The following is a 13,704-nucleotide window of genomic DNA, read 5'->3' as shown; positions in this document are numbered from 1 at the left end:
CCAATGATTCCCACTAGAGGGCACCATTATTGTGCAGGAAAGGAAGCAACAGCGTTTCTCTGAAGTCTGAGATTTATGTCATCTCTGCTAATTTAGAGTATTTGTCTTTTGCATGTGTTTCAATGAACAGATATAGCACTACAAATAACAGTATATTCAATTATTTTAGAGAAACTATCTTTGCTATGTCTAGCAATCTCATCGATATTTTATTTTAAATTTATACTATTTACAAAATCTCCTCTGACTTACATCAATTCATTGAAGTTTTCCAGCAATTTCAAAGTATTTCTGGTCAAGACCTGGTAGATGCAATTAATGACTGCTACGACGGATTTTTTCAGCAGCTGCTGGTAGCGATTGGTAAGCACCAACTTCCGCGCGTGAAGCAGACCTATCACCGCACAGCACATGAGTGAACTTTGAATTGAGTCATTTTCCTCTAAATTCAATTTTGTATTCAATTTTTAAACTGTGGGAGAAAAGTGTGTCAGCTACCGATGCATGCACCACACTGGCCTCCTGGTGGCTTTAATGAGCTGGCAAACTGAATAGCTGGCTCAACTTTCAGACTAGGAAGATAATTCTCAGTTTTTTGTTTTGGGGGATGGTTTTGTTCCTTTTTGTTTTGTATCATTGTTTCTACCCTTAATAAATTTGTCTCTGAGAGTAAATCTTACCATAAAAGAGACTCACCACATTGATGTTTTAGTGCTTTCCGAATGGTATTGTGAGAAGGGCACATCTCCACTCCTTCTTAAGTAAGAAAAGATCTTCCCATAATGGAAAAAAACAATGGTAGTTATTAATAAAAGCTATTAAGGATCCATTCATGCTTTATCTTGTCAGGCACTGTAGGCACTGTGACAGGATCACGTGTTTCAGGGACTGTCCGTGCGAACTCATTGTGCATATCCCCACAGTCGCTATCCATAAGTAATCCCTTAGTTGCATGTTGAAGAAATGAATGTTGTGATTTTTCCATTCCTAGAATGGCATAGACACATACAGGAATGGGAGCTGTGAGATTATTAGAATTTTTGTAGTTTATCCATTCAAGAAGTTTTAAGGTTTATCCATTGAAATGGTTGGGTGGTTTCCATGAAACACCTACAATAGTGGATAAGATAGTTTATGCTTTATGTCTGTGCATTCTTCTGAATACAAGGTGGATAAATTCTATCAGATTCTCAATAAAATTTTATAGCTATATAGTGCATTTAAAAAAAACTCTCATTTTACACACAAGACCTAAACAGCTCACATGACTTCCGTAATGTTTATCTGCTGATTAGCAACAAAGTTATGAATGGAACTTTACATCCAAGTCTCACGATATCATACTTTCCCTTTTAGACTATAGCCACAAAACAGTGGCAAGAGAAAAGAAATAGTAAACACCCAAGGTACCTGGAAACATCTGAGCTGGTTCATTCAGTCAATCAATAAACATCTATTGAGCAACTACTATTCTGGTCACCAATTTAAGTACTGCAGATGGAACAGCAAAACAATACAAGGAAAGCAAACAAATTCCCTGCCTCAGGAAACTTACCTTTAGTAGTGACTCAAGAGTGGTTATCAGGTTCACTTCTCTTTGTATTAAAAATACGAAAAAGATGAGCATGTGGTCTTACAATTTGAAATAATTACTTGAAATACAAAGAAATTAGTGCTGTGATTATTTTATTTTGGCTAGATATTATAGAATCACACATATTTCTCATTCATGGGGTAATCTCTTTACCTATTCAAATAAACACCACTGAATGCTGACAATAAACTGATTTTCCTAAGGGAAACTTGCTCCAGCGCTAGGGCATGGGCTAGAGTCTCAGCTATTCAAAGTTACATTGGTTTTTATTGGATGACTTAAAGGCCAGTTGTGGACCGCACAGTTTCTCCTTAGATGACGTGGGATCTGCCCAAATCTATAAGAAATCTGAAGCCTTTTAAGAAGAAACTGGCCTAGGCCAGTTTAACACATCATCTGGATGCTTGGAATTCAGCCAGAGCAGTGAATCATATGTGATCTATGTTATATTAAGTTCTACAATAATAAAAAGAGACAATGACATTAATGTAGGTTTCATCAAGGCACTAATCTTCAGATAAAGAAAATAAAGGTCTTCACATTATCTAACAGGTCTCCAAGAGATAGAGAATAAGATAAAATGAAAAATGAATCATAAATTTTTTGGCTTTAACTTTTTGATGGTCCATAGAATTACCCATATTGTAAGTACTGAAAGTATAATGTGAATATTATACAGAAAAGCCTTCTCCTTGTTTCTAAAATTCTGGAAAAATTATATCATCTCATTGAAGTTTCTTTTCTCTCTGATCTCTCCTAGTTCTCTGTGTTCGAGACAAGCCTGCCTATTTTGCTTATAGACTGTATAGCGCAATCCATGTAAGTGAGATGATATAGTTGTAAGATTTCTTTAGAAAATAGATCCATTTTCTCAAAGAACTGATTTTACTTCCATTATTTGAAGATTTACTCCTTTATCTTTTGAAGTTATATATAAATATGCAAATTTCAAAGAAATTATGCCCAAGTTAAAAAAATTATGGGATACACTAAAAGTAAGGTCTATCAAATAAAAATAATATGTGCTTTCTTCATCCAATTTAGGAAACTAAGAAGTATGATTCTTTGGATTCTATCTCCCTTGTGTCCTTTAGAGCCCCTTAGCAATTACAGAAACTGGCAAATCCAAATGTTTTTGTGTTTTTCTGAAGGCCCGCTCATTGCAAGTACCAGCAGATGGCATCAAGCAGAAAATATCAAAACATGGCACTCAGCAAAACAGAATAAAACAAATGCTATATTTTAGAAGTTTAAAAACACACACTAATGTCGGTGATTATTTTAGGCATAAAGTGTTATTTTTCAAAAAATACTGAGATAGACAACAATAAACTCTAAGCTATTTCTGCAATTAATGAGACTTTTTTCATGCTTAGTGTGATATTTGATCACATCCTCTCGAGCAATCATTTTTAAAGAAACAAACACATTCGGCAGATCATTTACATTTTACTCGTAATATGCATGAAACTTTTTTTTAATAAAAAGAAAGTATCTTCACTACATCATTGTACAGGCCAGCACCTTGAATATTCAAATAAAATTATGGAAAACAATAATTTGATAATTTTAATAATCAGAGTATTTTATCTTCAAAAAAGTAATTTTTCAAGTCACTTTCTTGAAAGCACCAGGATGCAGGGAAATATGCTAATAATCAAGTATATGTATTTGAGAATCTGGGCAAAGAGTGTTTTTTGCTTACGCATAAGAAGAACAAATGTAAACTCAGAAAGAGGAGTGTGACCGAGGCTCACAATCCTCTGCTTTTCTTTTTTTCATATTTCCAAGCAGAAAAGGTTGCTTTCACTAAAAATGTATTCATTTTAAGTAGCAAATAATGTAATGCTATCACATGATTTATCTCCAAAGGATCAGCCATGACAATCACAAAGCTGCACGTTTGAGTGAGCACAGGAAAGTAATCAGAATTACCCTGATTCCAACTACACCCAAATCCAGGATTACTTAAGCTAATAATGACTTAAAATTGGATTCTTCTTCTGTGTGTTGCAAGGGAGAAAGGGAGTTCATAAATGCTTTGAAGGTTTCTGTATTCAAGCAAACACATTTTTTAGATATGAGGATCTTGATTATCAAATATTTGCTGGAAAATTTTTTTGTCACCCCTGACAAAAGAATCTTACTACATTTTCCTCCAAGTGATCTATAGTGTAAAACAGGAAACTTGGTTAGAGGGTTAATTTTAAGCACTTAACAAAAGGAGAAAGAATATGTTAGTAGACTTACATCCCACTCAGACATCCGAAAGTAGTTATGATCACTGGCCAGCAGATGGCACCATGATTCCATTTGACAAGACATTTTGAACCGCTGTTCAGGCAGTTTCTGGAGCTAGAACGTACACATTGATTTTGTGATTTTAATATTTATATTATACTCCTAAATATTTTAAGCACTTTTTGACAATTTTAAAATAACGAACAGACAATATAATACAAAGATAATTGCTCTCGTACTCAGATATCGTTATCTGGATTCAGAGAAAAGACCTCATGATCAGATCTGTGAACTTTCCCTGTAGTGTGAAGGAGAAAGCCTGAAAGCTGGCGAAGCTGGAGAAGGGAGTCAGGATTAAATAATAAGGTCAAGGTCAAGGCCCTCACCCTGGAATGGAAGCTAGAAGAGAATGTTTCAGTGTGAGTCACAGTGAGACAGAGGGAGAAGCCAGGGCGGTGTGTGAACTGCAGCGCGAGTTCCAAGCATGCAGAAGAAAGTTGCCCAGAAAAAGAGACGAACGCAATTGGACAGGTTGATTTAAAATATGCCTTTCTGTTGTTCTTCCTTTTCTGTGTCTTTTAGGATTTTGGTTTCCACAATAAAACAGTAATCAGGATTCTAATTGCCAGAAGTGAAATAGATCTGCTGACCATAAGGAAACGATACAAAGAGAGATATGGAAAATCCCTATTTCATGATATCAAAGTAAGTTTCTCCCATGCGCGATTTACTTGGACCTGCCCCTTATCCTTTCTGAAATTGTGATAAAAGCTTTAATCAAAGTAACTTTGTTTTAGAATCCAAAATTCAGGTATTATGACAAGAATGATCTGCTGCTTCTGGCAGACTTTGTTTGATGCATCCGCAGGTGGTAACTTACAACATCCTCTCATCTCAGTGACAGCACTTTTTCTCTTGTTTTAAGCAAGATAATTCTAGTAATCAAGTAAAATATTTATTGCTTGTAATTGTTCATTAAGATCAAAATATCTATGTGTGATCAAGATAGAGAAAAATGTATTTTCCAGCACGATCACAATAGTTGTGGGGAGAATTCTGACATCATTTCAGCTCTGCTCTCAGATTTGTTGTAGAAGGCACAATACACTGAACACTGCCAACTGGTAACACGGAGGAATTTGATGTTACACATTATCTCTTTACCATTGGGAGAATAAATAAACAATGATTCAGAGACAAATAAGTCAGTGTTGTTATTCTGATACTTGTAAATTGTATCCTGTGGGTTTTTTTTAATCTAGCAAAAAATATGAGTATGTAGCACCATGGATGTCATTTAGGGAGCTCTGTGGAAAAAATCTTGGTCCTTGCTCAAAAAGTTACAAAGATTTTTTAAGGTGGTGATATTAGACCACCTGTTGGTTGGGAAAATTTAGAAACTATAAAATAGCCATAAAATAGCCCTAATTTTTCACCACAGGTAATTAGTAATGAAATTATGTGATAGGTTCCACTATGGTCAGAATGTGTGTGTCCCCAGTGAATTTCATATGTTCAAATTCTAATTCCAAAGTGATGGTACCAAAAGGTAGGGATTTTGGAAGATGGTTCGATCATGAAGATTCAGACCTTGAAAGAGATTAGTGTCCTTCTGAAGTAGCCACAAGGGACTACTTTCGTGCCTATAGCATGACAGGTTACAGAGAGAAGAATGATGTCCAGGAGATGCAGACTTCAAATCTGCTGACCCCTTCATTTTGGACTTTGCAGCCTCCAGAAATGTGAGAAATCAACTCCTGATGTTTACAAGCTATTCAGTTGATAGAAGTTTGTTAGCACAACCTGAATAAACTAGACCAGGCACTTCTGATTCTTTGTGAATAATGCCAATGAGATTTTGCTAATTTAAAGGGATATTTTTATTGAATTATGATATAATGATATAAACTGTAAAATACAAAACTACCAAATATTATTATACACTAATTTCAGTTCTTCATTATTATATATAATATTATGATATATATAGCATAAATATCTATATTCACCAATAAATGGTAGTACTTTTCTCTTTTTTTGGGTACTGGGAATCGAACTTGGGTCCTTGCACTTGCAAGGCAGGCAGCAGAACCACTGAGCCAAATCCCCAGCCCTGGTAGTACTTTTCTTAAAATTATATTCAAGTAGAATTACTGCATTAGGAGTATAGATATGATTAACACTTTTGAGACGCGTTGTGAGATGGCTCTCCACATTCTGAATTGATTTATAGTTACATTAACAAGACATCGCTTTCTGAATTTGAGATTTCATTTTATTCCAAGTAATTGTGGTTATAAATGCACATTAGAATTCCATCAACTTTACATTAGTCTCCTACTATTGACTGTAACAATTATATTATTTTTGGTAACTTTAAATAAGAATAGTTCTGTGAAAATCATAGATTAAAAAATAAATGATTTAGGAAGGTTAATGGTCCATGAGTCTATCAAACTGCGACTCAGAAGAATTGTATTATTTCTTTAGAAATGCTATGAGATTTCAGTTCAAATACATTCTATTTTTTTCTTTTCCTTTCAGAATTTTGCTTCTGGGCATTACAAGAAAGCTCTGCTTGCCATCTGTGCTGGGGACATGGAAGACTGCTGAAATTGAAAGAAGGAAGGATGGGGAGGATTACTTTTATAGATGCAATGAAATATAGACTTTCTGAAAAATTTGTGCTATTAGTAGTGTAACAGAACTTTAGAACCATATTTTCTCTTATACCTTTAAAATCACTCCAGGCCAAAAAAGTCTCTTACTGAAAATATATGATACTGGATTTCCAAGTGTTATTTAATCAGCAATTAATTAAACTCTCTGTGATGGAATAATAAGAAAAAAAGTTTCAGAATAGATTTTATTTAAATGTAAACTATCAACATCCCACAAGAAAGATCTCCTTTGATTGGGAAAATGCAGCGTGTGGGAGAATTTTCTGGAGTCTTGTACAAATACAGTAAAGCTAATGTGAGCACCCAAAGTAGCTTGTAAAAGGAAAGAAAAATAAAAACAGCTAGATGCACCAAGATATATGCCTACAAGGACAGCTGTACAAGAGACTTCAGTGTAAAAATAGTCCACAAAGGGAGGTGTCCTGGTGGAGGGGGCAGGGACAGTGTGTACTGTGGCTGTGCTAAAGGCATTATCTCTAGCTAATGTTTCAATCCATACTTACCCACTTGTCCAGGTGATGTCCAAAATGTCTTTGCTCACAGATTTTTGTCTTCCTCACATTAAGGACTAGGGTTTCACAGAGGATTTTGAGGCAGACATCAAGCTTGTGACATTGTCTTTGGATGCTATTTCTGCACTCCCTATTTTTTTTAAATGACAAAAATAGTGTACTTAGCTACTTTCCTACCATTCTTTCTTTTTAGTTCCCAAATTGGTTAGTTACTTTAGTACCTTTACATTGTAGTTGTGTAAATTATTTACATTGCTTTCTCTGAAAAAATTAAGCTCACTTTTGTGTATATATTGAATCTAAAATTTGAAAGACAATAAAAATCACATTGGGTATTTATCATAATACTCATTACAGATTCAAGTTTGTGATCAGATGCAAATAGTAGGAAATATATCCTGCATCACTAAAACTTCCCTATAACAGACTGTAAGAGCATTAAAGACATTGGTCATGCACCAGGGCTTTCAGTGTTGATCACGATGGTAAAAGAACCAACTTTAAACAGTTCTAACAATGTTCAGGTACTCTTGAAAGAGCAGGTTATGAGACCGGCATGGTGACAGCATTCCAGGAGGCTGATGCAGGGGTAGCACAGTTTTGAGTCCAGTTTGAACAAATTAGGGAGAACCTGTCTCAAAATAAATATTAAAAACAAAAAGATCTGGGATGTAGCTCAGTGTGAAGTTTGCAGATTCAAGGGAAGGGAAGGGAAAGAGGGAGGGTGAAGGGAGGGAAGGAGACTACAAAAGACGGTGCATTAACACATTTTCTTTTGACAACAACCCTAGCATAATCATATCATTCGGACTTTTCCAATGAGATCACTTTTCAGTCTTTTGGGTAAAATAAAGTATAAAGTTACTAATGCGAGAACTCAAGGAGAGAGAGCAATCAACTTATCCCAGGTCACACGACTAGTAAATTGGGAACTAGGAATTCAACCCTGACAGCCTGGCATCGGGAAGCTGTACTTCCTCTTTCATTTTCAAAGGAATAGATCCTTTGTAGCTAAAATGTCTTTTCTCTTTGGCAGATCTTAGATTTTTCTTCTTTATCTTTGGAGCACTGAAATTCTATCAAAATGTGTTCAGGTATGGAATTCCTTTTTTTTAATTAAACTTACTATTGTTAGTAGAGAACTCTTTAAAAATCTTGGGATTCTCTTTGGCCCTGGGTTTGTCTTAAATTATATTTTCTCATTATATATTTTTTATTATTTCCTTTTGAATTGTCTGTGAAATGGATTCAAACTTTGATTCATTTTTCATTTATCTTCATGTTCCTCCATATTGTCTTATTTTGCTGTGTTCTGGAAGATTTTGGAATTTTAGCTTACCGAATTGGGAGTGTTTATTTTGGTTTCACACAGCTCTGGTCCTCACCACTCCCCCGGTTGTGGCATTCTGTATACTTAATGTATGCTAATATTTACAATGCAATAATTAAAATTTCAAATTTGATATTTTACCACTTTTGATCTGAAAATGTATTTTCTTCTTTTTCAGACAAATACAATCACACGTTTCATAAAATTAACTCTCAGAACTAACATTATATTCTAATTGTCAGCAGATATCCATAACTCTATCATATGTAGTTTTATAACTATGCTTATGTCTACTAGGTGCTCAATATATTTGTTGACACAATACTATTATTTTAGGTACTTGTTAGTGCCTACCTGCTTTGAAATTCTGCTACTAGCTCCACATCTCCAACAACGGGTGAAAAGGATTCGATAGGTTATATTTGATGAGGTAGATTTGGATTTATGTCTCTAAGTTAATTTTTTAATGTACATAAGCACTGTAATGAAGATCTTTGGTGCCTCATGAATCTGTCTACTGAAATTTAGATCAGGGTGAAGGGCTTCTCTTTCTTCTGTGAAGTTCCCACAGTGAATCATAATCAGTCTTTGCCTCCCTTTTCTTGTGTAACTCTATAGAGCATGTTAGTGTACCTTTTAAAGCTGTGTTCAAGAGAGAACTTTCATTCAAGACAACTGTTTCAGGGTGAACAGAATTCAAATCCCCTGACACAAGATTCCCTGTATAAAAACTGAAAAATCAAACCTTATATATTTTAAGCAGAAAATTTTGAGTTCTACCAGTGCTGTCAATTGCATATTACAGTATTGTCAGAGGTGAAAATAATGCAATCCATGAAATACAATTCTAGGAGGCTAGTCTTCAAAAGTGTGTGTGTGGAAACCCAAAAGGTTAGTACAATAATCTAGAGCTAGTAACTTGCTCCTGTGCTTAAAGGGACAAAGTGAGCAAGTATTTACTTAAAGGCATAACCTTGAGTTGCAAAAACCCATCCCATACTTTTCTACTATAATTTGTACTTTCATTTAATAGTAACCCACTGTGTCTCAGTAGCTGTGCTTGAGGAAGTGATTTTTGTGCTTAATGACTTGGTACAACAAACAGCAAAGTGTGTCTATGTGTAAAAGTGTCAAACTGGGAAATTTACCCACATATTGCTCCTTTTAAACACTTTGGCATATGTTGCTCCATCCATCTATTATGTGAATAGGTACTGTACCATAACGTAATGTAGTTGTGGCTCACAGAAGCATGGGGAAAGCAAGAACCCATCTGCGCAATCACTTCCTTCACAGATGAACAGCAAGGTGTGTACTGGAACTCCAAAGCAGCAATGAGTGTGCATTTAGTATTTGACATTGATGTGGGCCAAACTTCCTGTGACAGTGAAAAGGAGCAAGAGTTGAGTTATACAAACATGGAGAATAAAGAGCTCTCTGATTCAGATGACAAAAAAAAAAGTAATGTTAGTACATATTTGAGTAGTCAAAATGTTACAAAATGATCATGCAACCAAATGGAATGATCATATGTTAGAATGATATCTGAAAAATATAGTGAAGGTTTTGGCAGGGTTGAAACGTACGGCACAGAATGCCAGCACTGCCATTCAACATTGAAAATGTGTTTGTAACAGATGAAATTCCACAAGATGTTGTAAAATACACAAATGATGAAATACAAGTAAAATGTTCTGTATGCACCGATCACTATACTCAAAATTGTGTTTAGTATAATATCTCATTAGCTGAGTTGAAAACATTCATAGGTCTCCTGTATTTAGCAGGGTTTTCTCGTGGTAATTACAGGAATGTAAAAGACTTATGGATGTAAAAAACTTGTGGATGTGGGCTTAAGGTTTGTAGAATAACAGTGACAATGAGGAGAGTTGGTTTCCTTCAAAATTACCTGAGGTTTGTTGAGAAAACCACCCACCAAGAAAGAACAAGAACTGATAATTTATCAGCTATCTGCTCATAGTTTGAGAGCTTTGTTTCAAAATGTCAAGCAATTTACACACCACCTGAAAACGTAACTATTAATGAACATCTTGCAGCATTTCATTGTCCTGTAGCTCTAGGCACTATATGCTTTCAAAATATGTTATATATATTATTTTCCAAATGAAATGTTGCAATTTCAAAATAAAAATTGCATAGTACAATCTTTGGATTTCAGAAAGATAGCACTGACCTCATATATGGCAAAGAAAAACGGGTACTGCTGATAACGTTGCACCATGATGGAAATATAGATATGGAAACCTTATCCAAATGAAAGCCTGAGATTGTAACTTTCAACATTAAACCCAAAAGTTAAGTAGATGTTGTTGATGAGCAAGGCAGAAACAATGATGTCCCTTAGAACACAAAGTGTTGGCCAATGGTTACGTTTTATTTAATCCTAAATAGGTATGGCATAGTTTGATAGTTTAGGAAGAAAATAACCAGTGTAAAATGCAATGGACAATTTTTCCTAGAGGATTGCGACTGGAACTCCTAAGAGATCATTTACAGCTGAGGAAAATCAAACTATTTCTGCCTTGGGAAATATGAAAAAAGAATTGTGGAGCACACTGGTGAGCTAACAGAGGAACAGGCAAGTGCAGCATCACAAAGACCTACTATGACAACAAGAGAACTAAAAAGATGTCAACTGTGCCCAACAAAAAAGTACTTTTTTAAATTCATAAGATTTTAATTAGTTTTCCAATTTCATTAATTGATATTGGATTTTTTAGAAATTTTAGGTCATCTTCATTCAACTTTGGTAATTCATATGAACCTAGGAATCTGTCCATTCTGTATTTTCCATCTTATTCATATATAGGTTCTCAAAGTACATATTGATGATCCTCTGGATTTCTGCCTGGTCCATTGTAATTTCACCCTTTTGGGTCCTAATGGCATGGATTTGGGTTTTTTCTTTCTCTTTTTTGATAAGGTTGGCTAAGGGTTTCTCAATTTTGTTTATCCTTTCAAAGAACCAACTCTTGGCTTCATTGATTTTTTTTTTGTATTGTTCTTCATTGCATTAATTTCTGCTCTGAGCTTTATAATATCCTCCCTTATATGAGCTTTGGGTTTGCCCTTCTCTTCTTTTTCTAGAAGCTTGAGGTTGAGCATCAGGTTGTATAGTTGAGCTTACTCTGGTTTCCTAATATAAGTATTCACTGCTATCAATTTCCCTAATAAGACTGCTTTCACTGTGTCCCATAGATTCTGATAGGTTGTATTGTCATTGTCATTTAGTTGTAGGAACTGTCTGCATTCTTTAATTTCTTCTGTGACCCTTCAGTTATTCAGAATTGTGTTGTTCACTTTCCATGTGTTTATGAAATTCTTGTGATTTCTTTTGCTATTGATCTCCAATTTCATCACACTATGGTCTGATAATATACAGGGGATAACTGCAATTCCTTTGTATTTACTTAGACATGTTCTATGAGTGAGTATGTGGCCTCTTTTGGAGAACAACCCGTGTACATCCAAAAAGAATGTGTATTCTGATTTTGTGGGGTGGAACACTCTGTAAACATCTGTTAAGCTTGTTTGTTCAAGAGTTTGATTGAGTTCTACTATTTCATTGTTTGTATTTTGTCTGGTTGATACATCTATTTGTAGATATATCTATTCCAGTCCCCCAACACTACTCTATTATAGCTTGTATGATTTTTTCATGTCCATTAGTATTTGTTTTATATAATTGACTAGTGTTTAGTGTATACATATTGATGATTGTCATCTCTGCCTGTTGGATTGTTCCCTTTACAAGGATGTAGTGCCCTTCTTTGTCTCTCTTAATCAGTGTTGGTTTGAAATCCACTTGATCTGCAAAGAGGATAGCTACTCCTGCTTTTGGAGGGTGGTTCCTATGGCACAGAGTGTTTTCCACCCTTTAACTTTTACTCTATGAGTTTCCTTTTTTAATTAGTATGCAGCATATTGTTGGATCTTGCTTCTTGATCCATTTTGCCAGTTTGTTTCTTTTGATTGGTGAACTGAAACTATTAATGTTGATAGTTATAACTACTATGTATTGACTTATCCTTGTCATTACTTTTCCTTTTTGTTGGATTCTCCCCCTTTGTATTTAATTTCTTGTTGTGCCTGTTAGATTCAATCTGCTGGGCTTCCTGGGGTTGTGATGCTCAATGTCTTTTCCTAGGATATTGTTTAATATTTTTTGGAGTGCTGGTTTAGTATTGATGAAGTTCCTAAGGTGCTCTTTGTCATGAAAGTATCTTATTTCTCCATCAATTTTGAAAGATAGTTTTGTAGGGTACATCAGTCTGGGTTTGAGGTTGCTTTCCTTTAGGGCTTGGGATACATCACTCCATGTTCTTCTTGCCTTGTGGATTTGTGTTGACAAGTCTGCTGTGATTCTGATAGGCTTTCCTTTGTATGTGATTTGTTTCTTTCTCTAACTGTTTGTAGAGTTTTGTTCTTCTGTTAGATTTCTGGAATCTTAACTACTATTTGGCTATACACAGATTTTTTTAATCACAGCTAATTGGCATCCTATAAGCCTCACTTATCTGTATGTCAAGTTCTTTTCCCCTATTTTGAAAGTTATCTGCCATTACTTCTGTGAACAGTTTTTTTGTTTGTTTGTTTGTTTGTTTTTATGTCCTCTGCACTCTCTCCTGTTTCTTCATTGACTCTGATTGGTCTTATGTTATTCTTTAAATCATCTAGCAACTCTTGGATTGATCTCTCATGGTACCTTACTATTTTTAAGAGATTTTTCTTTTCCTGGTCGCTAATTGCAATCCTATCTTCTACATTTGAAATTCTTTCCTTGCGTTGGCTCATTCTGCTGTGTAAACTTTCTATGGAGTTTTTAATCTCCTGAAATCTGTTTGTGTCTGCTTTATGGATTGCATTTGTTTCCTATGTTGGGATTCCATTGTGCTTCTCAGCTCCTTTATTTTTTAAAAATCTGTGTCTGTCCTACATTTATTCATTATGTCTTGTACTATTGGCACAATCTCTGCTGTTATCTGAGAAATTATTTGGGACTTCATTTTTCCCAGATCCTTTCTGGTTGCCAGTTCAGGGAGTCCAAGTAGTTGAGTATCAGATTGTTCCATCTCGTTTCTCTTTGGAGTTGCCTTAGGTGATCTGGAAGTCTTGTTTGGGGACTTATTTCTGTGTCTTCTCATTTCAACAGATGCAGCCTGCTGTTCCTTTGTTGAGGCAACTTTTTGCTCACCCAGGTCTTCAATTCTCAGCAGCCTTTATTCTGCTGCTTCCCAGTACACCAATTCCTGGGTTTAGAATGGTTGCCTTCTATATAACTGAGCTTATCTGTTGTCTGTGTAGGCTTCTGCCTGGGGCCAGTGC

The 13,704-nt window shown here is 35.2% G+C and overlaps 1 protein-coding gene across 1 annotated transcript in view; it reads left to right on the top strand.

Annotated features, from left to right (window-relative positions):
* Anxa10 (annexin A10) overlaps positions 1-6,506 on the top strand; it is a 56,259-nt gene extending 49,753 nt beyond the window's left edge. Inside the window, exons 9-12 of the mRNA XM_033765569.1 lie at positions 268-363; positions 2,355-2,413; positions 4,418-4,540; positions 6,380-6,506. Of these exons, the coding sequence (XP_033621460.1) occupies positions 268-363; positions 2,355-2,413; positions 4,418-4,540; positions 6,380-6,448 (347 nt within the window). The 3' untranslated portion in view covers positions 6,449-6,506. The remainder of the gene's footprint in view (positions 1-267; positions 364-2,354; positions 2,414-4,417; positions 4,541-6,379) is intronic.
* Positions 6,507-13,704: the final 7,198 nt, after the last annotated feature.

The sequence above is a fragment of the Fukomys damarensis genome, unplaced genomic scaffold (genome assembly GCF_012274545.1).
Source record: "Fukomys damarensis isolate Sample0158 unplaced genomic scaffold, DMR_v1.0_HiC HiC_scaffold_18, whole genome shotgun sequence".
NCBI classification, from domain to species: Eukaryota; Metazoa; Chordata; class Mammalia; order Rodentia; family Bathyergidae; genus Fukomys; species Fukomys damarensis.
This window is presented reverse-complemented; position numbering and strand designations above follow the sequence as displayed.